The sequence below is a fragment of the Pollicipes pollicipes genome, unplaced genomic scaffold, assembly GCF_011947565.3.
Source record: "Pollicipes pollicipes isolate AB1234 unplaced genomic scaffold, Ppol_2.1 Scaffold_7231;HRSCAF=8579_pilon_pilon_pilon, whole genome shotgun sequence".
Taxonomy (NCBI): domain Eukaryota; kingdom Metazoa; phylum Arthropoda; class Thecostraca; order Pollicipedomorpha; family Pollicipedidae; genus Pollicipes; species Pollicipes pollicipes.
This window is the reverse complement of record NW_023597034.1, coordinates 36,657,942-36,682,403: the sequence shown is the minus strand read 5'-3', so window position 1 is coordinate 36,682,403 and position 24,462 is coordinate 36,657,942. Positions and strand designations below refer to the sequence as shown.

The 24,462-nt window shown below is 50.7% G+C and overlaps 1 protein-coding gene across 1 annotated transcript in view; it reads right to left on the bottom strand.

Moving 5' to 3' along the window:
* The window catches only part of LOC119110068 (glutathione hydrolase 1 proenzyme), a 32,451-nt gene extending 12,820 nt beyond the window's left edge, over positions 1 to 19,631 (bottom strand). The window contains exons 1-2 of the mRNA XM_037233811.1: positions 19,549 to 19,631; positions 12,433 to 12,527 (exon numbers count right to left, since the gene is read on the bottom strand). Coding sequence (XP_037089706.1) covers positions 12,433 to 12,527; positions 19,549 to 19,556 — 103 coding nt within the window. The 5' untranslated portion in view covers positions 19,557 to 19,631. The remainder of the gene's footprint in view (positions 1 to 12,432; positions 12,528 to 19,548) is intronic.
* Between the last annotated feature and the right edge of the window lie 4,831 nt (positions 19,632 to 24,462).

Sequence of the window (24,462 nt, the reverse complement as noted above, 5' to 3'; positions counted from 1 at the left end):
GACTGCTGGAGTGTCCTTTGCGCCGATCGGGGGCCCCCTGAGACGGTATGAGCCCATATTTCGATCATGCACCGCCAGTATCGCACGGTCGGCTCCATGTCGGTATGGGCCCGAGAGCCCACTTCCTAACTAACTACGAAGCCGGGGCCAGTGATTTTCACTGGTCGGGGCGCCTGTATCTGCCAGGGGCTCACAGCGTCTAACAAAGGGCTCTGTGCTCGCAAGAGGCCCCGGGCAAACCAAGGCAGTGTTCGATGTGCAAGGGCAGGTTCGAAGAGGCCCCGGGTGGCTCAACGGAACCGACTATCAAAGGCACGGGTGGAAGGTATATGGACCCGAAGGACCGGATGCAGGTCACCTAAAGAATCGCGGCGGGTGGGGTCGTGACCTGAAATATCAGTCAGGGGTTCCTGTACCGTTTGAGGACCCCCTGAGGCAATGCGGATGTCTGAATAGGCCAGAGACCACAAACACCGAACAGTTGCTCCCTGCCAGTTTGAGCCCTGGAGGTTCATTTCCCATGCAGGGCAAAGCCGGGGCTACGATTTGCATTGGTCTGGGTCCCTGAAACAGTGGTTGCGCCCCGGGGTCGGTCGGGAACTCACATTGTATGGAAGGGGGTCATGTGGCGGCTTGAGGTGATCCGAAAAGGGGACAGAGGGTCCCTCGGGACTGAAGATCAAGGTCACGATTGGACTCGGGCCGTGACCTGAAATGCCAGTGGAATGGTTTTATTGGGGCCCTGTTATTAGGGTTCTCTATTCCTATCATATAGGAGCTCGACAAGGAACCACACAGTCGGTTCCATGCTCGTTTGAGCCCTTGAGACCCAGTTCCTAAGTGGGAACGAGGCCTGGGCGCGCGACTTACGGTGTTCGAGGTCCCTGATACAATGAGGAGCTCCTATGTTCGTCAAGGGCCACAGTGCCTAACAGGGGGCAGGTGGCTGCAAGTGGCCCCGAGTCGGGCAGGGGCGCTGTTTGAGAGGCCCGAAGAGAAGCTGAATGCTCTCTTCGAGACCACAGATGAAGGGCTCTATTGAAGGCTGAAGAAGGGCCTGGAGAGCTGGCTGTGGGCCACATTAAGGACCCTCGCCCGTAGGGCCGTAACGTCAAATGTCAGCGAAGAGCCGGCTCCATATCGGTCTGAGCTCTGTGGACCCATTTCCCAAACAGGCACACGGCCGGGCCCTTGATTTACATTGGTCGGGGCCCCTGTAACAATGTGGGGCTCCTGTATTGTTCACGGGCCCGCAGGGCCTAACAGGGTATTATGTGTCAACAAAGGGCCTCCAGTCGGTCGGGGAAGATTTGCTCAGCAGGGGCGGGGAGGGACCCCGAATGACACAGGGCATCTGTCGTTGGTCGGGACCCTCCGACAACGAAATAAAAATAAGAACATCATCTAATTGTTCAGAATAAGGCAATGAAAAGGGTCCTGTGCAAGTCAGAGCCCCAGCACCCCGCGGTGGGCCTCCAACGCATCTTTAGCAAGGGCCCACTAAGCCGACCTGGAGTCTTTGTGCTAATTATTAGACCACTTGCGGCGGTCAGGGATGTTGTTGCGTCAAGGGAGGCCCCTGTGTAGATCCACAGTCAACTGATTGGGCCAAACGGCCTTCTGTGTCAGGGGGGGGGGGGACTACTGTGATAAGGGCCTCCGGATCGGCCAGGGGACCCCGCTCCGTGTCGCCAGAATAACAGTCAGAAGACACCGCGCGGTGGGACAGACCGGCCATTTAGCTCTTCAACCGGGAAGAATAATGTGCCCCTAATGATCTGCTCCGGGGTCCCTTTCCCGGAGGGGAATAAGGGACCTCATCAGTATTGAACAGAGTGGACTGAAATGAATTCAGCGAGTGCCGATAGTGCAGCGGCTCACACATCTGTGTGAACCACTGCACGTATGGGGGGCCAGAGGTGCGGGATTGGATTTCCCGCCGTCCCGCCCCTCCTGTCAGGATGAGAGGCAGGCAACGCCATATGGCCTCAGCAGCTGAGTGTGTCGTGAAGCCCAGATGACATGAAATTCATTCAAGAACGAACAAGGCCGTCCCCTGTTTGTCTGAAAACGTTCGCCTTTTCCAGGATCGACCAGGGAAAGGAATCACACCAAAAGGCTTCAGCCTGCGCGCTCGTAATCTCAGGGAACAAGAACAGCGATGGCCTGTGTTGTAGCTTCTGTAAAACCGACTGCCGTTGGCCACCGCAAGTGACGCCAGGCGGCGGGCGGTATTCCCGCGAGAACAACCGTCGTAAAATAATGGTTACGAATGTATGAAACTCAATTCCGCCTTTCAAAGATTAGACGAGGAGCATCTTTTTTACAGCTTTGAGGCTGCCGTTTGGACGGATGACCAGGTATCGCGAGACAAAAACTTGCAATTTTAGCCTTATTCTTCCAATTCCATCACCAGATTCTAGTATAATGTAGTGGTGCCGTACAGGCCAATCCGTTCTCATCAGCAATATAAAAATCGCTCAGGTGTAATGTAACTCGGACGACCTTCTAAGCTGTACTGTTTGGTGTCCTAGCGCTCAAAGGTACTTCTTTCAAATGTCTTATCATTTTCGTCTACCCGTTGGACACAGCATAATATTAGCCACAAGGCCAGCGGTGCACAGCCAGCGGAGGCTGCAACGTCTGGCTTTGAGGTTTTTGCTACCGAGATTTGCGAGCGCGCGTGCTTATAACTGCGTTATAGACTTCGCATCAGCTATCAATTCTGACTGAATGTTGAACATTTCCAGACGAGCATAGTTCAGCCATGTAAATGCAAATGGTTGCCGCATTTCGATTAACATTCGCGGGGTCTTTAACATCTCTGTACAGCCCACCCAAGTATTTGGACAAATCGTCTAAGTTCTAATGGTTAAGAAATAGTCCACTAGACCATTGTAAAATGGACAGCGCCGGTGATTCATTTCATGCAATCGATTAGCGCAAGGTTTCTAGTGTGATGACCATTAAACGCGGGCAGAATTTATCTACCGATAGCTTCTGACCTCTTTTCCGGTTTTAGACGGTAAAAAAGAAGGACGTTAAATAAAACGTGTTCTCTTTACAATTTGGCCACATGTGGCAATTTTTTTTTGGGGGGAGGGGTCGGAGGGCTTTTACTATCAGAGGGCCCTTTGTCAACCATGCCCCCCCCCCCCTTTACCAAGGCTCTGGCTGCGCGCCTTTAAACAAGTCGGCGCAGCTGACATTTTCAGACTGGCGACTTCTATATACCATGAAAATTGGAGGAGTACAACAATTGGAGCAGGTTAGATAACGCGACTTTGGATTGAGCGAACTTTATTGACAAATGATCTTTCCTAGGCTACTGATATACTCCTGACATGTTAGAGCACGCTGGCTAGTTTGATGCCGGTGATAAAGCTGAATGTTGAAATAAAGGTTGGTACATCGCCTGGAAGTCGAGAATTTGGACGAAATTTAGAGCATTTTAGGTGATCTCTGGCGATTTCAATGATGTCACAAATGTCACCTCAACAACCACTGACTGCAATTGACCACAGGTTTCTACTACCTTCTGAGTTGAACTGAACACGCGCTCGGGTGGCGTTCAAATTGACCCCCCGAAAGTCTTTCCAGAATGATTTCCGAACGGCGCGGCGTAGCCGCACCAAATTTTGCATAGCTGTAGAAAATTGAATAGCGGATCGTTGGGCATCAAAAAAAATAGGTGTGCCTCGTAAGGTCACTGACCTATTGCAGGTCAAAGTCAGGTCGTTTCAGCGAAGGCAATTTCTAGGGAATCCTTCGATCTGATCATGTGGCCTTTTACTTACGGACGGTTATCTAGATTCTGGGCGCACTTTGGGGACCAACCTGGAACTTGACTCTTGTTTGGCCTTTTTCGACCCGAAGGTCATGACCTAGGAACTTGAAACTCTGGCCTAAATGAGTTCACGTACAAGTCAACACACCCTGTAAATTTCGTGTCTCTAGCTTTCTTAGTTCCCGAGACCTCAGGGGGGGGGGGGAGGTGGTCAAGTTGCCCCCCCCCCGCCCACCCGAACGAAGGGTTTCTAGGTCGGCCACCTGGGCGCGTGTTAAAGATCAAACTCACACGGGAGTGGTATCAATGGTACAGCTTTATGTGGTACAGCAGCACAGTATGGGACAGTTACAACGAAAGACATGTGTTAGAGATGGAAGCCCCTGCGCATATTTTGGAACACAGTGGGGGCCGGGACACTACTTATGTCGCGACCCCATTTCCAGTGTCATGACACTCAATGGAAGTTAGGATGGCCTCCTGAGGTGACCTGCTGGAACCTGTTTTAGACAGAAAAAATTATTTCGAGGTCAATACTACCATGACGCCTCTAGTAAAACCAGCGATTACAGAAGTATACAGGACATTATCGGCTGTTGTTTGCATGACGGCACGGTTTTGATATGGGGACGTTCGTGGCGGGAGCTCAGTTGGTTCCAGCAGCCGCCCTCTGATTCTGCCACCCGTGGCGGAACTGGGTCGCGTCGCTGTCCCGAACTGGGATGGCGCACGGCCGGTGACAGCGGACGCGCTTAAGGTCAAATGACGTCAAATGGCAGGAGAACCGTGCCGAATGTTGCGGCACGTTGGCTTTCGCTGCCAAAGGTGCCGTTGCCGTTGGTCCCGTTATACCATTGACCCGGATTTTGACGATTTGATGGCGGAATAGGGGCTCAAGTATCAGTCACTGCTCAGCGTGTGTGCTAATCCCAAATAGCAGCTACACCAAAATCCGTACGAGAAGAAAGGTCGGTGAGATGGATGCATAGCCCATTCGTTTAAAAATTATGACTTATGGTCCACATTCGGGGACTCTGGATTTTGGCTGCCGTCATAGCGCAGGCAAGCCGGCAGCCGCTCAATCTTGCTGCAGTGCGATTATGACATTCATAAACACTACACCCACGTGCGTCGTTAAAATAAACACCTAGAACTGAAGTAAACATAGAGCGGTGTGCAGTGCGCACACTCGTTTGCATGCTGCCCCAATTGAGAGCCAGCTCTGGCAACGGATTCCAGCACACTTAGCGGGTCCTCCAGCAAAGTCTGGTTTAGTCGTTGCACTTCTTGATACCACTGAAATTGCCGCACTGTCGGCTAAGGCGCTACTGCAGCACCACCAGTCAGAAATTAATGACGACGGGGGAGCGGCCCTCACTGATAGTTGTCGAATATCATGACCACAGAAAGCAACGCACTTTTTATTTCATACCGCTGTTCCGATTCTTCAAACCTTGAGTCGTTAGTACCACCGTTACTGACTTACTACCTGCCGCCGCTGCCGTAATACCACGACTCTGAATGTCTGGTGCATCAGCCGGTCTCCGATTACTTTTTACCCGCCTTAGCATGACCATGTTCTTCATTATTTTAGACGCTCTTATTTAATTCTTAGTTTAATATTCGTATGCTGGTAACTATCGACCTTTAATACACCAGAAGATACTGTTTACACATTACCAAGCAAACATGGATTACCTTGTCAGTGATTATTGACAGCATAACCAATGTTTGCCAGGTGTGCGGAAGGTCGATGGGTGTCGATATAAAATCTCTGAACTCATCATGGTGAAAAACCAGAAGCTCAGGGGATTCTTTGCTGATGACAATGACCTTGCTCCATAAAGCCTTACTTAAATCCGTGCATACAAACATGCATAACTACGACATGGGGAAAATATGCACGCGTAAAAGCTGAAAAATCGCACATACAAAGAAATACAATCCAAATGTCTTCTTCCTCATGGCAATGCCATGTGTTGAGCGGCATGATCCACTAAATGCGACGCAGAGGTTTACGTATGCGGTCAAAATACCATGCGTTTACATGCGTATATACAGAATCATGCACATAAATTTTGCACATGCAAAACCTTGCAACTAAGCGTTTGGTAAAAATCAATATTTGTGCACCAGTACATATTTATTACCCGAGTGATCGTGTTTAGTCTGTACACACTCACTGCAGCAAACAGAAATGTACACAGGAAGTATTGGTTATAACGAACTGAATAGTTTGAAAAATTCACACCGGGTAATTGATATAAGTTATACATGGAACTACAACACAAATTTAATCCGATTACGTGCGTAAATGCTGAACTGAGCAAAGGAAAGCCTCTCAACGTTTTGGCACCCATCGCAGAAGGACCCTCTCATTCAAGCTTATTTTTCATCAAGCTCTATTTCGCTTAATCCAAAATCACGTCAAGTTTGTTCATACTGCAAAGAGGTTAAAAACGTGTCAGGCTTTATCGGCTTGCATGTAAATTTCGTAAAATGCTGGAATGACAAAGCTATTAAAGGCCTGCAGTGTTTGTTCTGAAACTGCAAGGAGATGCAAATCAGCGGTGAAAAATAGTTAGCTTCCATGGTAAGAGCAAAATTATGGGCACGGGCCGAGCCAGCCCCTCATCTCCGGGAAAGATCCACCCCTCGCTCCGTGAAAGTTCATGTGGCCTACGTCCACGCCCGAGGCGAAACGTTTGTAGATACGGATCGATTCGCAATACCGAGAATGCTGTTCGCAACTCATCTTTGATCTAAAAAAGGTTGTGTGAGAATAACCGCAATCACTGAGAATCAGTGGAGTCGAAAAAACCATATGACCGTTTTCGCACCCTCGGCCCTCCACGCGTTATTTGCGAACGTGTCCCTGCCAAGGTCCGTGAGGTTCAGTCATGCGACATCACTCAGAACTTCAGGGTGTGTGTAATCAAAAACGTAGCTCCCCTTTTGTTAGTCTCTGAATGTGCTTCCATTCACGCTCCATGTTTAATACCGATCACCATCATGGGTGAACTTGGAGCCAGCCAAACTCTCAACATCGTGCTCAAACCGTTCCGAAATTATTCTAAAAATGCGTTGGATGGGAGGTTTGCGGCACTCTCAAAAAAGGGGTTAACATCGGGTTAAAATGACGTTTATATATCGGTCAAAGCTTTTCATACCTTGCATTGGATACACGGCTACATTCAATGGTTTGGCGCTAAACCCATTCGGACAAAGCTTAAAGGTTGACTAGATGAGACGGGGCTCATGAATGACCCCAGGTCAGAATGCACGCAAACGAAACATGCTTAGCAGCTGGTGAGATTACGCATGAGACATTTTGCTGGGTTAACCTACGACCGGTTGTAGCTCCGACCTTGGAGTGACCTTCAAGCGTGCGCTGAGCTCCCTCCCCGGAATCACGCCCGGTGGCGAAACCAGCTCTGTCCGGCCAGCGGAGCCGCGCCACCGATGCCGACTCACGCCGGCATGCTAGCTCACGCCCGCCCGCCGGCCGGACCTGGTGCTGCCGAGCGGAGACATGCGCCCGAACAATGCCAGTCATGGCGCGCCATTTTAGAAGCTCTTTTCGAGATTCGTCGAACCTTTTCGAATGAATAGATTCTAGGATGAAAACACTCTCTGAACAGTACATTTTGTGTGGGCTCCGGCAACCAACATACGATCGAGAAATTCTAGATCTGACGACAGAATTTGGTGGCGTCCTCGGCGGCTTTTGGCGGTGGCTATTTGTCGCGTTGGTGGCGATCGACGACGGAATTCAGTTAAGCGCGCCGCAATGATCGGCACGGTCCGTCCTGCCCTCTGACGTCACCTGACCTTAAGCGCGGTCATTGCCATCAACCGCCCTTGTCACGGACAAACAGCAAGCGCCTGAAGCGACTCGAACCCACACGCCCAAATTGGTGGGCCGCAAGGCAAATGCTCTATCCAACTGAGCGATTGGGACACAGTTGACCATTGCCGTGAGCACGTGTACGAGAGTTGGTATTTCAGCTTGCTGAAACGAGTTTCTGCGACTCTCCTTTCTACCAGTTTTTATCGGCTAAAACGGATGTAAGCTTATAAAAACACCTATTTAGCCTTTTCCATGTCGAAAACGCGGTTTATGTCCGCCCCCTCCCCCGGTATATTTTACGCGCCATTCGACAGCGCCTTGAGATATTGCTCTCATGAGTCTTCTCCCTGTTTGTTGTTGATGGATGTTGCATGGTTAACATGGATGTGCATTGATCGTGGCACGGATGGAACAGAATAAGGCAAGCCACTTTCGATCTTGCCGGGGCGGTGAAAAGAAGAGACTGACATCCAAACCTCGTCAGCCATCATGTGCTTTTCTTATAAATTTGAGGCGGGCCTTGGGCGCTCTTCCAGCGATCTCTTGCCGGGCTTTCTCTCTGCGACAGAGCGCACCTTGCCAGACGGTGTATCCGGCGTATATCTCATTATGGCCATGTACATCAAGGTGACAGATGGCACAAAGGCTGTGAGGTCAGCAGAACGGCTACTTTATGACGGTCATGGTGTTCCTACTCAAACACGTCTTCACAGAGTCTCCACATGCTAATTCATAGCACAAAAGCTTGCATCTGTTTAACTGATCAGCCCGAACCGGTGCGTCTTTTGTGCGCTTTCATCACGTAGCTGTTGGCAAAATGCGCTTTGACACTGTCCTCCACACAATTTAGTCTGCCGGTCCCTGATGTGAAGAAGTGTCCTATTTTGACAGAAAGTCTCCTTTGTGATTGCGCAGACCACCGGGTATCAGAATTTGGTCGGTGAATGTGCGCTGAAGACTTGCGTGTGAAAGCCCGATTCAGCGACTAACTTAGACCACCACAAACATTTTGACATTAATCGGTCGCAAAAGTGCCATTTGGAATCAGGACAAAGTCATCTTTGTAGTCATTGAGAGCCTCGATTTGACATGGAGAAGGACCTTTTGGAATGAATTCACCATCACAGAGTTGTTTTTCGCTGCGTCGGAGGAAAAGCAATTGCAAGGCTCGAGGGTTTGGCCAATGCCGTAAGCCATGCACTATGGATAGGTTTACGGCACTCTGCGCACTTAACAATAAAGCATGGTGTAGCATCTGTGGGTGGTGGTTCTGGAAGTGACGACGTGCGCTGCGCGGCTGTCTGGCCGCCCCTGGATGTTAAGCGCCGCCGGCTGCTGCCGTCACGCCTCCCCACACGAGCGAACTTATAAAGAGGAGCCCAGTGGTCAGCATACGAGCCAGATGATGCTAGCGCACGACTCGGCACGTGGTGACTCCGGTACACCCGACATCAACACACACTCATTTGAGTCACAAAGCTAGGATGAAGCGGATGACCGGGGCACCGGCGAGATGGTAGATCCAGTCAAGCACCATGGACGGCTGTCTTCCCGTGCATGGCTGTGCGCCCTTAACCACGGCATACCACCTCCACCTTTGCAGCTTATGATAATGTTTGAACGGGGCAGCGGAACCGGATGCGCCGAAAGTGCGCTCACCTGGCAAGGGTCCCACGCCACTGGCGAATTACATTGGCAAGGGCCCGCTGTGTAACAACCATGGACACCCCGTCGGCCTTAACTTATCCACGCAGACTCCACGCATTCGGCGCCCCACCACACTCACTCCAAGCATGCACATACGCTGGCGCCCACTTCAACCCACTCATTCTTGGCTGGCACGCGGATGCCCCTCCCCCCCTTTCATCCAGCGCCTTGGCATTATTGGCTGGCCTGCGTGAGTCCTCGTCAAGCCAGCGAACTTTTTTATCGCACATCAAACATTCCATAAAGCCACGCTTAAGCCCTGCTTAAAATGTATCGTGTTAATTCATCAGCTCGGCACAGACGCCGCCGCTGGGCCGACGTCAGGCGTCCGAAGCTGGCCGACGACTCGCTCCCGCGTCTGACCTCCAGGATGAAGGCTCCCTGTTCAGACGTCGCTCCCCGCGCTCCGTCCACGGTGGGCGGCCCACCATTCCTTCGGTCACGCCCACCGCTCGCAGCTTTCCGCTGCTGCGCAGCACAGTGTCTCGGGGTCGGTTCCAACAACGAAACCAAGATAGCCTCGGCGCGGGTTGACGGGCGAGCTGTCGCGCCGAGACGCATGTTAACAGCCTCAGTCACCATTCCCACTCACGCCGGGCGCGAGTACCCTGTCGCCGCCTGACCAAATAACTCCAGGCTCGCTTCCACACTGAACCATTTAAAATGCAGACTGCTACTTGTATTTACAAAATCACTACGACAGACGAACCACGTGACACGTCACGCTCCCCCTCCTTAACTATGGGAGCGGGCCCGAAACACATTGGCCATCCGGGAGGGTTCCGTGGCCAGTGCCCCCCCCCCCCCTCCCCTTCCCTAACTGCACGGGAGAGAACAGGAGGCCGTGGCCCACGCCCGCCCGGTAGGGAGGGCTCAGGGGACACAGGAGCGCCAGCCGTCCATGGCCCGGTGAGGGTGGGGATAGCCTGTGGGCTTACGCGTGCATGTTGTCGCCGGTGTCACGTTGTCCGCAAAGCCAGATATCGCCGCCTGGTTGTCACCACCACTTCTCCTCCACGCTCCTAGTTCCTCGTTCCTCGGAACTCCCCGGGAGACTCCATCCTCAAGCCCCTCTCCTGGACTCTCCTAAAGGATTCCCCCACCTTTCACGGACTCTCAACCTTGACTTCCAGAAGAGGCCACCGTCATGGCCGTTACGGGGAAAACGGCGGCTTTCCCCACCTGGCCGGGCCACTCACACCGTTTTCCTCGCGGATCCGGTCAACAAATATGGGCCGACCGGCAGCAGCGCCGGACTCTCAGGTCCCGCTCGGTCCTATGGTCGTGTTCGGTTAGGCGGGGGGAATTCCTGGCCATGGCCGGCTTGCTCGCCGTCGTACGCTCCGCTGGAGAAGCCCCACCGATCCCCGAAGAGTGACGCGCGAAGCGGAATGTAAGAAAATGTATGCACGCACATCCCGCATTACAAAAGAGGATGTATTAGCAGGCACCGACCAGAACGTCGTCCCTCTCGCTAAGCATCATTTTCAGCGTCTTGGAAACTATTTTGCAATAAAACCACAAAATCATGGCTGGCCAAGCTCGATATGGCGCTACCCAGGGGTTTTGCATGTTCATCCTCCTGTCAACGGTGTGGCGTCACAAAATAAGTTATGTGCTGAGCAAGGAAAAATGCCCACACCTACCATCAAAATACACAAGAACGCGTTCCTCCCTGTAATTTATTCAGTTTACCCTCAAAGTTGTGATGTGGGGTACGGAGCTCACTTCCACTTTAATAGAAGGCTACAAACTGCCCAGTTGTATCATTTTACCAGGCTGCACCTGTCAGCAGCAAGCCCTCGCTTCCCAGGCACCTAACACCGCTCTGAACACCCCGAAAAGGTGCTGACAGTCTAATCGCGGGGATAATTACTGCATTGGAGCGCAATATGCTCTGAACTGCCCATAGGACACTCGCTGAGGCGAATCAGATCTTCATAAGTTAACGATCTCACGAGAGAAGCCAGCTGAAGTCTTGGGCTTCGATGCTGTGTGCCAACGTACATTTGTACCTATATTGTATTCAATGTACCTCCCTACTGCTAGCAAAAATGCGGCGCTAGTTCGGTAGCTGACACAAGAGGAGATCCAGTTTAGGAATTATTTTCGTCACGTTCTAGTAGTTTATATATTTTCTGATGTATCCTAAAACAAGCCTTTCTTGTGCACTCCATTTTTCCCTTGATGCGCTCTTTATCAAGACACCTCCGCCGCCCTGATCGGTCCCTTATCATTACGATTTGTGAATCAGACACATCAGAGGAGTGCGTCCGGGCAGCGCCAAAAATGAGCTTACATGAGCATGTCATTGCACCATCCAGTCCATGTCCACCACCTGCTTCAACCCACCAGCCAAGCAAGATTGTGTTCCATGCATTATTGTTACAAGAAATACACAAAATTGTAAGCGTAGATCATGGTTCCCACAAATACTGTTGAACATGCCAAGTCACTGATCCCATTTCAAACATTAAGTTCCGATGCTTTTAGAACTGCTATCGATAAACGTCTAATCAAAAGGCATTTTTGAATTATGAAACGGAATAAATGCGCACGGTTTGACCTGCTGATATCAAAACCAGGTCACGAGATCACTGGCGGAAAGCTCGATGTTTGGGTTATGCCGAGATTTGAGGTTGACCGCTGATTCCTGCTGATTATGCTTATGTCCAATTGGGGTGCTTTTTCTGGCATTGCTAGTGGTGTTCAGTCTTTTTTGCTGTCTGGAAGCCATTATCCCAAAAATAGCACGATCTGTATCAGTTGTCCTACTGACTTATGCCAAAAATGTAACTGGCATCTAAAATGTAACTGGTATCTAAGGAACCAAGTGAACCATATAGGTCAAAAATCGTGTGAATGCCGGGAATGAGTGTCGTGCTACGGACGGTTTGTCCTGGTATCTTCCATTTATTGAGGTAACAATACTCCAGCCATTGACACTGCAAGATCGCAGGCTATTTGGGAAAGGCAGCCAAAGATCGGCGTGGGCGTGCATTCCAATTATAAACATATTCGCAACTGCAAGACAGAATAAAGTAGCACGGTCCCGGAAGTTGTTGCACGGCACTTAGAGGGCACTTACTGAGCTCGACGCCGACTATAATGAGGATAGCTAAGCTGGCAGCGACGGCCAGGATGAAGATCACCGCCTTCGCGTTGCTCGTCCGGTCCGTTATCCTGCCGGCCGGAATGCGCTCATCAGGCGAACCAAGATCTTGGCCCGCTGCCCCGGTCCAAGCCATCAGTGATCCGAGACATTTGAAGACCATCCACGATCCACGCGATAACAATCTATCTCGTGATCCAAGACTTCAAGACCGTGGCACCAGGTCAAGTCACCCAGGAACATGAGCAGCACTTTCCACCACCGGAAACGCCGCTAAGCAAGGTAGCATTTATGATCTTGTTGATGTTGAAGTTTCTGCACCGTGCGATGGGCTGTAGACGATAAGACGATGTGCAGGTGATATCAGAACATGATATGCCCTTCGAAAGCTTGAGCGCAACTGCTTGACATGGAAGTATTGATTTGGTCCAATTCCATGCTCAATGATAACAGGATATTGAGCTGTGGAGTAAAGCTATGATTAGTCAATCACCCGTGACACATTTATATTTTTTTGTACTTCATTCTTAAGCGTCACTTGGTAAGTGCCCAGATAATTATGTGAAATGGATGAAAAACTCAAATTGCACGAAAGCATGATAACGAAATTCGGAACCGTTGAGTGGATACACTGGGCTAAGAATTCATCACCTGTATTTCCTCGCCATCCTTTACCCTGAGCAAGGACGCACGTTAATTCGAATTATGAAACCGACGCGGCCGTAGATCTGGCAAGGCTCTGACACCTTCGCGGCTCTTACATTAGGCTCTTACATCTTCGCAGCCACTGATCGCAAGATGACGCCCCTCTCACCAACAAAAAGCACTATCCTTGAAAAGCTGTGCCATATATATTGCCAGGAAATCTCATGCACACTGATCAGGCATGCTTCTCCTCCGACATTGCGTATCACCACGAACCCCCTCCCCCCACTGCTGTTCGGTTGACATGGATAAAGAAAAAATTAACTAGAGGAGAAAACGCTGAAGAACACAGCGGGTCGAAGCCGGGTTCAGGGGTGTGTTCTCAGCGACCTGGACGACAGATTTTACGTGAGGTCACGTATAATTTTTGCCGGATGCGCAGAATCCCTTTCCGACATTTGATCGAATTGAGACATACATGGCGCAGCAAGCTCATTTATATATAGTGAATTCTCGTGCCCAGGGCCGACGGCGGGTAAAGAAAATATGTGTTGTGCATGGCGAGTAGCATCATTTGTACTTTGCATTGCTAGTGGCACGCTCAGTGCGCGCAAGCGTAAATGCTATTGTCTCGGCTGCGCACCTATCGTCACGAAAATTACGAAGACGTTAACAGAAAACGTACCGCGCTGCGAACGCAAAGACTTTACATGACATCACGTGGAGAGGAATATTATTGGAGCGCTGCGAAAACCCCCCATATATCGGCGACCTGGCACTGCAGCGGCACGAAACTGGAACATACCGGCGGGAGAGAAAATGAACAATCGTAATGGCAACAAAATGGGTTGATGTGTAAAACAGTCTGCAGTATCATGCGCAAATCATGCGTAGGACCGCAAAATACGCCGCAAAATAAGGGGGAATTTTTGATGATTGATACTAGATCTTAGCAGCCAGAAAAGATAAAAATATGAAGCGAACGGTAAAGGCGATGTTTGGGCGAAGTCTCCCCAGCCCATTGGTGTACATGTAATGGACCGGAAATTGACCAATGTCTCTTCCCACCATTCATCCAAAATATATGCGTTCTTTGCGAACATTTTGATTACATTTGCTCAAGCCGTAAATTATGTGAGATCACTCGACGTCGTCGATAAAAATTTCTAAGCCTGCCAGGATCGGTGGCAAGCCGACTCTCAAGTCAAGCTATATGTGAGTGTGCGAGTATTATATTGACAGGTCTCCGCCCGACAGCTTTCATTTGCCGTCACCTTACTTGTTCCACACCGCAAAATATGTCTTACCGACCTTCACAAGCCTGTCGCCGGACCGAGCGAGTCTCAGCGAGCGAGTTGATTAAGCCGGAAATTTGTGTAAAAAATGCCCGGCCCAGCTTGACACAAGCGGCTCTATGTTTTGCGACCATCAATGGCAAAAAAGCTAAAGCTACGCCATGAAACGTTCATCATCAAATGGCACAGTTCTTGAAATATTGGACTGCAAGGTTTGCAAGGCATTTGAATGCAGGGCCTTTGATCAGGTGACATATCTTTGCAGCGTCGCAATATTACCAACATAACACCTACAGATTACTTTCAGCTTACGAAATAACTGAGCGCCGCATGTAGGCAAAACGTCCATATTCAGCGGCCAGGCACTGCGGCGAGATGAGGCTAACACACGCATTGATAACTTCTGTACATACTGTATCTCAAAATCGGCAGGCCTCACTCGTTTGCATTCGCGTATCATCTGCATGCTGATGATTACACCTGCGATCGCCCTGCTCCGCAAAAAAGTGTCTTACTGACTCGAAACAGGAGAGAGTTGAAAATTAAGGTGACAGTCGGAATCATTTCTCAATCCCTATGATCGGTCTAGTTCTGATGTCGTTGAACCCTCCTTGAATGGCAAACTCATGCGGTTTTGCTAACTTTGCGGAAGGTGGCGCGGATTCGTTCATCACCACCATTTTTCCTTGGGATGATTTTGGCTTATACAATGTAAATGCAAAACTAAGCCTTCGTTACATCTTTGTAATTTTGAAGTTTAGTTCTAACTTGGTGATCGGATGAATTTCTGGCATCAGTAGCCACGCCCAGATCACTTGGGCGCACGATGAAAGGTGCAAACTAACGTCTACTTTACGATTCCGCTCTTACGACTTTCATTCCAGCCTCGGATGGCCTATGCAGTTTTGCGACGCGTCAGCGACATGCGCTGATCGACACGACGACACGACACACACGACATCCCCGTGCTCTCCAGCCATGACAATGACTCCACTGCTTATGACACAGCCATGGGTGTACGGCCAGCTGCATGATGATAGTGCGTCGAAGCGAGCACAGCTTATCCTTACTTAGTAGCGTACACCACCGCAAAGCGTGGATCGCACCCAGCAACCTTCCGACGCCTTCCCTTCGCGTTTTTCTCCGTTTTGGCTTAACACGCAGTGTGCGTGCACTGGGACGGCTGGTCATCTCGTTGCGCAACTGACGCAGTCGGCGGCAGCCGAGTCACACAGGCGGCAGTCAGTCATCCCTGCCGAGCGTCCGGTTCATTGCGAAACAGCTCACTCACCCCAACGCACTGTCATGGCCAGCGCGAGAGCAGGCTAAGTCGTGATCTCATCCGGCTCACAGGCGTAAGCGGGGCAATATGCTGCACGCTTTCATTAGGCCTTGAAACGTGTGCTCCATCGCAACGGCGGCGTAATTTTCCATGTCACGACCACCGACGCGACAAATGCGGCGCCGACGACCGTTACTGTGACATACTTCAATCAAGAACCCTATGCTGAAGTAGTGGTTACGTGCACGCAAGTCCATCGGACCACGACGGTCCGAATTCCTGCGGTAGTAATGGGGGCATTAATCAGCAATACGTCATGTACAGTCCATAGAGGTTAACGTTAATCACCTCTTTACTCAAAGCGAGGCAAAACGGTGTGCTGTATGGGTTGTTGCATGGGCGCACTTCCGCAAAATAAGTTAGGAAGCTAAGCTGAGACACATGGCTAAAGATATCCTAATGAACGCAAAACAGTTTCATCAATATTTGACCCACTCTGTTCTTAAACTTGGGGGAGGACTGTCACTTCCCGAACTGAATAAGAAGCTGCTGTCGCGACCTATTGAACTTAAATGACATCGATTTTCTTTTAAAATGAACCGCTCAAAATTAGCAAAAGGAGCACGTTATTAAGTTTAAAGTAAACTGTCCTTACACAGGACAACACATACTACGAAGTGTTCACAATCACATTCACTGTTAGGAAAGGTGCAATAAAAAACGGCGCAAAGGATGAGGAGCTTGTCCACACCAAGGACGGATCCAGTGAGGAGCGAGTGGGCCATCGCCCATTTCCCTCTCCCACTGGGGCCCCCATGGGGTCCGGAGGAGCCCAGAGGTGCCAAACCGGGATTACACACGCAGGTATGCTGCACAGAGCGCAAACAATGAGATGGTTACGTGTCTTCTGCGACCAGTGGGAGCCACGAACGAAGATGACAGACCCAAGAGTAAACAAAAATAACTTATGACTTACTAAGATGGTCGTGTTTACGGCATTGGCTTACTACCAGGTTCCCTATACGTTGATGTGTGCACTATCACTCAGAGGCCTTACACGTTTAGTACTCTTGCCACTATCTCAGAGAGCACTGTGCTGCTGCCAGGAGGCCCCGTCCACGTGCCGCGGCACTCACGATAGATCTGGGGCGCTTCACACTTAACTTGGGTCCTTCTCTTTGGTTCGGGGGGCTTTGCACTATTGTCCGAGCCCCTCAGGCTGAGTCCCCTGTATGCTGACTTGCCCGCCATGCCGATCGCTCGAGGGCCTTTCACATTGGCTCCGGTTTATTTTATCTGGTTGGATGGTATTGACGTTTATCTTCATATATCTTTATTATGTATCTGGCTGTCGTCTGGGACCGCATATGTTAACATGTAAAATAACTCTCGAAAGTTCGCAGGACCACCTCAGGTTCTTTCCATTTCCATCTCGGAAAGTTGGGCTTTGCTGTCGGGAGCCTTAGTTTACCTGCCAGGCCTCTTGCGATCGTTATGGTGCCCTTGACGTTGATTTGGCACATTTTCATTTGCTCGGAGAGCCTTGCGCTGCGGCCGGGAACCCTATAAGATAACTTACCGCAACATTCAATGCTCAGGAGGCAGCTTTGCATTGGTTCCTTGGACGTCACGGATATTTCCAATCAATTTAACTTGCGGAGAACCCTACGTACTTTTCAACACTGTTAACCATAATGGGTGTTTCCCATTGCTCAGGGGCTAACCACATTAAACTTGAGCGCTTCCTTTTTCCTCAAAGCATCCCAAAACGCTGCTGAGGGTTTCTATGCTAGCCCGTCAAGGCACTCTCGATCGCTCAGGGGGTTTCACACTGGTCTGTCACGCTGTTTATCGGATTGGTCTTGCCCGTACACGTGCCCAGGCACGAGCCGCGCTTGCCGAAAACCCTGTACAACCTGCTGGGGCGTGGCCGATCATTCAGGGCTCCACTACACTAGTTTTGAGGCTTCTCGCTTGTTCGGAGTACCAGATGCTGTTGACGGTGTTATCCATAGGTGGCGATCAGTGCGTTATACCTTGAACGCTCAAGGACTATCTATTTTGGTCCCGATATTTTTGGATGCATTCGGCTTTGAACGCATTAGCTGTCACGTACAGAAACACCAACTACGGCCATGAAATAGCACGTCAATGTTTGCGTGTGAATGTGAAGATGCGTTCGTCTTAAGTTCAATGCCTGGTATTCCAGGCATTACTGGTACGTCTATCACCAGTCTTAAAGAGCTTAAATGGCACGGAAATCCATTTCATCATATCTACGACCCTGATTCGCCCGATTCAGTTAACACACCGAATGTACTTACGCAACCCGGCATCCGCGTTTCATCAGTGCTCACAATCCAGCACCACAAACTATTCGTGAAGTCAAAGTCGGTTCATTATTGCTAGTTCACGTTTTTCGGATTGGATTGCGCTAAATAGCACGTGAGCTTTGCCACTGTTAGAGTGCAGGCGGCAATCTCCTAAAGCTGCACCGCATGGGATGCTCAGTGGTTACTGGTGCATGGAAGTGAGCAACACTTCGACGTGAAAAATCGATCAGACAGGCATTACAAAAAGTGGAGAAGTGTCGCACCCATAACAGTCCTGGTTACAATCACCCTGGAATCATAAGTGCTGCCTTAGGTGGCCTGGCTCAGTCACCATCACCGTAAAGAACAGCGTCTATAACCTCGACGCTGACTGGGCATGTCCTGTGAAGCAGTTTTATGACAACGCGGCGCGCACTGTCGGTTCTGATGTCTCGCCAGTGGTGCCGTGTCAACTGAAATCTCAGACTATTCGTGGTGCTATAACAGCTAAGCCGTTTGGATATGAAGCTGGGAATTACCCTGGATGAGTCTGAAAATTACACCAGCGACATTTACGGATTAGAAGCAAGCTGTAGCACGTGTACAAATCTATTTCATAAATCGTTCTAGAGCTTTCTTTTCGCTACGTGGTCGTTATCACCCGCCTGCCCAACGCAGGCGAGTGATATGTCTCTTGTGATGTATCTCTTGATATATGCGAGTGATATGATATGCTAGCTGTAGCGCACCTTACCACGCGGCTTACGGAGACCGTAACGCCCTGCGTCAGAGTTCTTGTGCTAAGTTTGTCAGCGCGCGTTCTCAAAACCATGCATACGTTTAGGACGGTCTACAGGGCCTCCGGGCCCCACAAGCGCATGGAACCTTTCTGAAGAAACCTTCCCCAGTGGGAGGGGAATCCCAAATCCGCGCGCGGTTCACGGCAGTAAGTTTTCAACCTGGAACGGCCTTGCAATTGTGGGACAGTTTTGTACTGACAATTGCGACGACCTCGAGGGGAAACGGTCAAAAACCTTTCTCGTGTGGCAGCGTACGGTACGACAGCGTGGTTCAAAGCATATGGCTGTATGGCACCGGCAAAAGGCGTCCGAGCCTTAAAAGCCTCTCCTAACCTCAGCAAACAGAGCCAGGACCTTGCCGCAGGGTCCCCCAAGACGCAATCGGAAACTCTGAGCACGTCCGGTCAGGCCATCCGAAGCCAGGCAACGCGCACCGAACGACAGGGACGAGTGATGGGGCCGCGCTACCACATGTCCCGTGTCAGCCATCCAGTCACCCCACACCGAACGACAAGGACAAGTGAGAGGGCCGTGCTACCACATGTCCCGTGTCATCCATTCAGCTACCCCGCACCGAACGGCAGGGACAAGTGAGAGGGCCGTGCTACCACATGTCCCGTGTCATCCATCCAGGCACCCCGCACCGAACGACATGGACAACGGTGACGGAGCCACACTACCACACAGTCCATGCCAGCCATACCGTTCCAGTCGTAACGCGTGCAAACCGCTGCTGGCAGACACGGCACGGTACTCACGTGAGCATGGCTGCTCCCTTTGCGGCGGTGGCGGCCTATCACTACCCAGGCATCCGCCGGCACGCCCGGCTGCGCCACAACTGCGGAATGGCGGAGGCGGCTCGGCGGAGCGGCCGTTGGCGGCCTCCGGGCCGGCACTCTCACCTCGCCGGCCGCCAGGTGCCGGCGCTGCTCGGCCGCGCTGACGCCACCTGCCCAGCTCGGGCGCGCTGACGCCGCCCGCCCAGCTCGGGCGCGCTGACGCCGCCGCTGACGGCCCCCGCCCCCGGCTGCCGTCCGCGCGCCACTCCCGGCAAGACCCAATGTCAAGCCTCCCATGGGGGCATTGTGCTTCCCTCGCGGAGTGTTGCCGAGATGTTCGATGTGAATGTTGGATGACATGACGTGCAGTTAGCGCTGTTTTCTCTCCAGTCGTTTTTTCATGAGTTTCACTTTCCTTTTGAACGCTGCCGATGCCCTAGGACCGACAACGGAGGCCATATCTCCTAACCTGGCGGATATGCGTCCGACCAGCGGCCAGTGGAGGCAGTAAGCGGTCCCGTGTCTCGTGCTGCGGTCGCCTACTCACATCACGTGCTGGAGGCCGTACATGGAGCGTCAGTCGCCACAGGAAAGCGGTGCTCCCGCGCCCTAGTCCAAACACGTGCGCAGTAGGACGCCTCTGCGCCACCTGCTCCTGGTATGCAAGTATTATAGATATATCCTGGTACTTCTGGCATTCCAAGGATTTGCTGGAAGGTTGATTACACCTCGGCTTTATCGTCCCTAAAAATGCAATGTCTCGTGGTAAGACTTAGGCTTAATTCCGTTTTTGCAGCGCTCTCGAATTCCGAACTCTGATTCGCAGCACTTCTGAATTATTCTAACTCTGACTTTGAGCAAGTTTACGATAAAACCCACTAAGGGCCCTCTGGAAGTTCTCCAAGATGGGGATGCCGATAACCACAATTGGATGTTTCTTTCCAGGCAACCCCCATAGGGAAAGTGTTAACTCTTGCGGAACTATCGGGCCTCAGCCTCTTGGATCCTTGGTTTCCGTGCAACTGTAAACCTATATATATATATATATATATTATGTGCGTGTGTGTGTGTGTTTGTGTGTCTATATATATATATATATATATATATATATATATATATATATATATGTATATATGACTGATAATCAGACGCAAATAGGAGCAGAATATTCCTATCCGTGCATTTTGTCGCATCGAAGCTGTCCGCCACCCCGCGGATTGAGCTAAATTGGCCAGTGCCTTCGGACTTGAAAGACGTGATGAGATCGCCGAAACCCGGCTTCCGTGACAATCAACAGCGCAGCAATGACATCCACCACAACAGGGGAAACGAAAAACGGACCTTGCCTTCTGTTCCGCGCATCCTGGTTTGAGCTGGGCGCGAGCTTGTAAACATGAAGTCCGTCACGTCACGACAGACGTGACGCAGGTTTGCAGCGGAACGTGCCGACTGCAGCATGCAGCGCACAGGTGCAGCCGACGCCTCTGCTGTCGAAGCTTGCGTCATTTTCGTTGTGACGTAACCGAAGTTCACGTTTATAGACGCAGACAAACGAGTCCCTTAAATGCAAACATATGTAGCAACGAAATGAGAGCCTGCTGGGTGAAAGGGCCTCGCACTTCAATTTGGCCCTCTCCGGAGCGAAATCCTGGTTACGGCACTGTGCAGAACAGTAGTCCAGTGCCCGAAAGTGAACAGACAAACGCGTAGGCCTCAAATTTTGCAAATTGGATGTGACGCTGCGGCTGTTGCACGGAAAACACGTGGGGATTGAAAAACTTTGATTTCTGTTGCGGAACAGACCGTCGGGGGGGGGGGGGGGAATCTGAGGTCATCAGAAATCTGGACAATCAGGAATAAAGATCGCCGGACCGGTACATGGATGTGTGTGTGTGTGTGTGTGTGTGTCGTCAATTTTCAAGCTTTCAAAACATTAGGAGGCAATTGGCTCTGTAACCGTTTTTTGCTCGCAAAGGGTGCAAAAAGCCCGTCGCTTTTATGCCTCATGTCTAGTCCAGTCACGTTTATAACACAAACAATGGCAGCGCCACTGTCATTTTCCAAAAGCTCAAAAGATCAGATATAGCGGCCACTGAATCGGATTGGGGGGGCCTCACAAGCAAACATCTGCATATTTTTTCCTTGCATTTTGAGAGGATTTCTTAGGCATATATAACTGAACAAAATCTCCTCCGATCATTTTCGGTGGTACCTCCGATCATTCTCGGTGGTGCCTCCGATCATTCTCGATGGTGCCCCCGATCGGAGCCTTTCCATAGACTGGATAAGTTTACAGTGTTTTTCACGGGGCCCAAGCGTCTGATCACGCGTTGTTTCGACCAGCTGGTGGCTCCTGTCGACCAACAGGGCCTGGTGTTGGCCATACAGGGCCTCCCACGGCGCGGAAATCTTCTCCTGCGTATCCGGTCTTCCGTTCGGTCTTACCGACGCTGATGCTCCACGCGGGGAGTTGAATTCCACGTCCGCCTCCCTTGAGATCTTCGGAAGCCCCATTAGAAAGCACTATATTTTTATGTTGAAAAAATGGCGTCTGATTTCGCTCGACATGATTTGCACTTCCTAAGACAACCCAATAATCTGCACTAAGTGTCAAATGGGGGGGGGGGGGGGGCAAGGACGCAGACGATCTGAACATTTCTTTTAAAACTCAGTTTCTTCAATCATTAACAAACTCAGATTGATAGATAATGATTTCGAGATACATATATTGTGGCGACATTTCAAAATTTAAGAATTCGTTAACATATTCAAAGGAAGGTACGAAACATGGAATGATGATACCAAAATTCTAAACACAGGTGCATGCTACGCGTAGTGCGGCCACAGCGTGGTGCGTTGCGGGCTGCCCATGTGTCAGGGGCGGCCAGCCAACCCGTGCCCTCGGGCACCACTGGGTCGGAGCACTAAGTGGGCGAACGGTGGAGCCAGCGAGTCCAATGGTTTGTGCGACCCATTTGTGCGACCCAAAGCCACGCTCAGTCCACACGACGGGTGGACTGAGCGTGGCTTTAATACAGTGACACCCTGAGTTAGGGTGTGATTGGCCACGCCACATATATATGGTGCCTATATTGCATGCAAAGGACAGGTGGCATAGGCGTATCCAGTTTTCAAAACAAGGGGGAGGAGCGTATGATTCAAATAAGGGGAGGAGGATCTATTGCCGCCGATGCCGGCTGACGGCTCGTTGTTGGTGGCCACGCCTTCTGCGTACTGCAGCTCAACTCCCCTTCGTTGTTCCTGCGCTGGACTCTGGCATAGGTTAAGATGCTGTTAAGTGTACAGAAGGAAATGCTGAAATGAAACATTCCATTTCAGGCCTTCATGTTTCAAAGGCCATGGATCCTTCTTACTTCAGCGTCTAGAGACGCCTCTGCGCAAACATGTTTTGCTTACTTCCAGGAAAGAACATGAAATGTTATCAGGTAAAAACAGGTTTTTTCCGATCTGCACGTGCGAATATTTTCGCACCTTATTCATGCATAGCACCGCATTGTCAGTATACGTTTGAGGTGATGCTCCTTCGCACGCTCTTTGGCAAAACTTGAATACACTTCTCACCATGCATATCATTTGCTTTTTCAACTTTGCTCTCAGTGCATAGCTTTACACTTAGACGCCGAATCGCATCTTGTGTATGTCTGCATTAGCGACCTATAATGCACTTCCCAGTCAGCATTCCCGCATGGGCCCGCATGGGCTAAACGTGGGAAAACTGGGTTAATATGGGCACGGGCTACACATGGGGGTTCTAACTGGGCTCCTGCTGGGTCCCACATGGCGTGCCCACATTATGTCATATTTTTACATGCACTAGAAATGTTGGTGCCTTGTACTGTCCCGTCGGAATTCATCACATCAAGAAGGAATAACTCGCGACGGGGGAGCGCCTGCGTTGGTGGGAGCCATGCGGGCCATGTGCGGACAAGCTGGGCTCATGTCAACATGGGCTGCAGGTGGGCTGGTATCTAGGCTTGATCTGGGGCCCAGATGGGCTGCCCATATGTTACATGCGTAATAAAGTTGCCACACACAGAATACTGGTGTGCATACCAGTTGTTCCCATTGTCTTGGACTTATCGTGCACAATTACCCCAAAATATGGGACTGCTGCCTAGACTGGAGTCCATATGGGCTGAGCACCGGCTAGCTGGGCTCAAGTCCATGTAGGTTGCGGGTGGGGTGGTATTCAGGTTCCACTTGGTACCCAGATGGGTCGCCCATACGCTACTGTAGTCGGTGCAGGTGCATTAGGCTTGTTGCTTTGTGCTCCCGCGTTGAATTTTTCCTATCATGTAGAAATGAGTACATAGCAAAGGAGAGCAGCACGGGTTGGGGCTCATATGGGATGTGTGTGGGTAAACTGGGCTCATGTCAACATGGGCCGCATGTGGGCTAGTATTTGAGCTCCATGATGGGCTACTCATATGTTAGATATGCAACAAGTTGCCACCTACACGATTATGTGGATATCAATTGTATTTACTGTATCGACTTTTTGCCATATTTTGTGCAATTATTTTACAACATGGGACAACCGGCTGGACCGTTGTGGTTCGTTCGTCGTGGTTCGGCCCGTATGGGGTTCATATGGGATGCATGTGGGCAGTTTGGGCTGATGTCAACATGCGCCGCAGGTGGGATGGTCTTTGGGCTCCATGTCGAACCCAAATGGGCTACCCATATGCTGACGTATTTTACCCTAGTGCAATATTTTGTATGCTTTGCTCTCCACGGTTGGATATTTTCTGATCGTGTACAAACTAGTTCGCAACGAGGGTGAGCGACACAGACTCGGATCCAAAAGGGTCGCAGGCGGGCAAGCTGACCACATGCCAGCATGTGGTGCAGGCGGGCTGTTGCCTGGGCCCC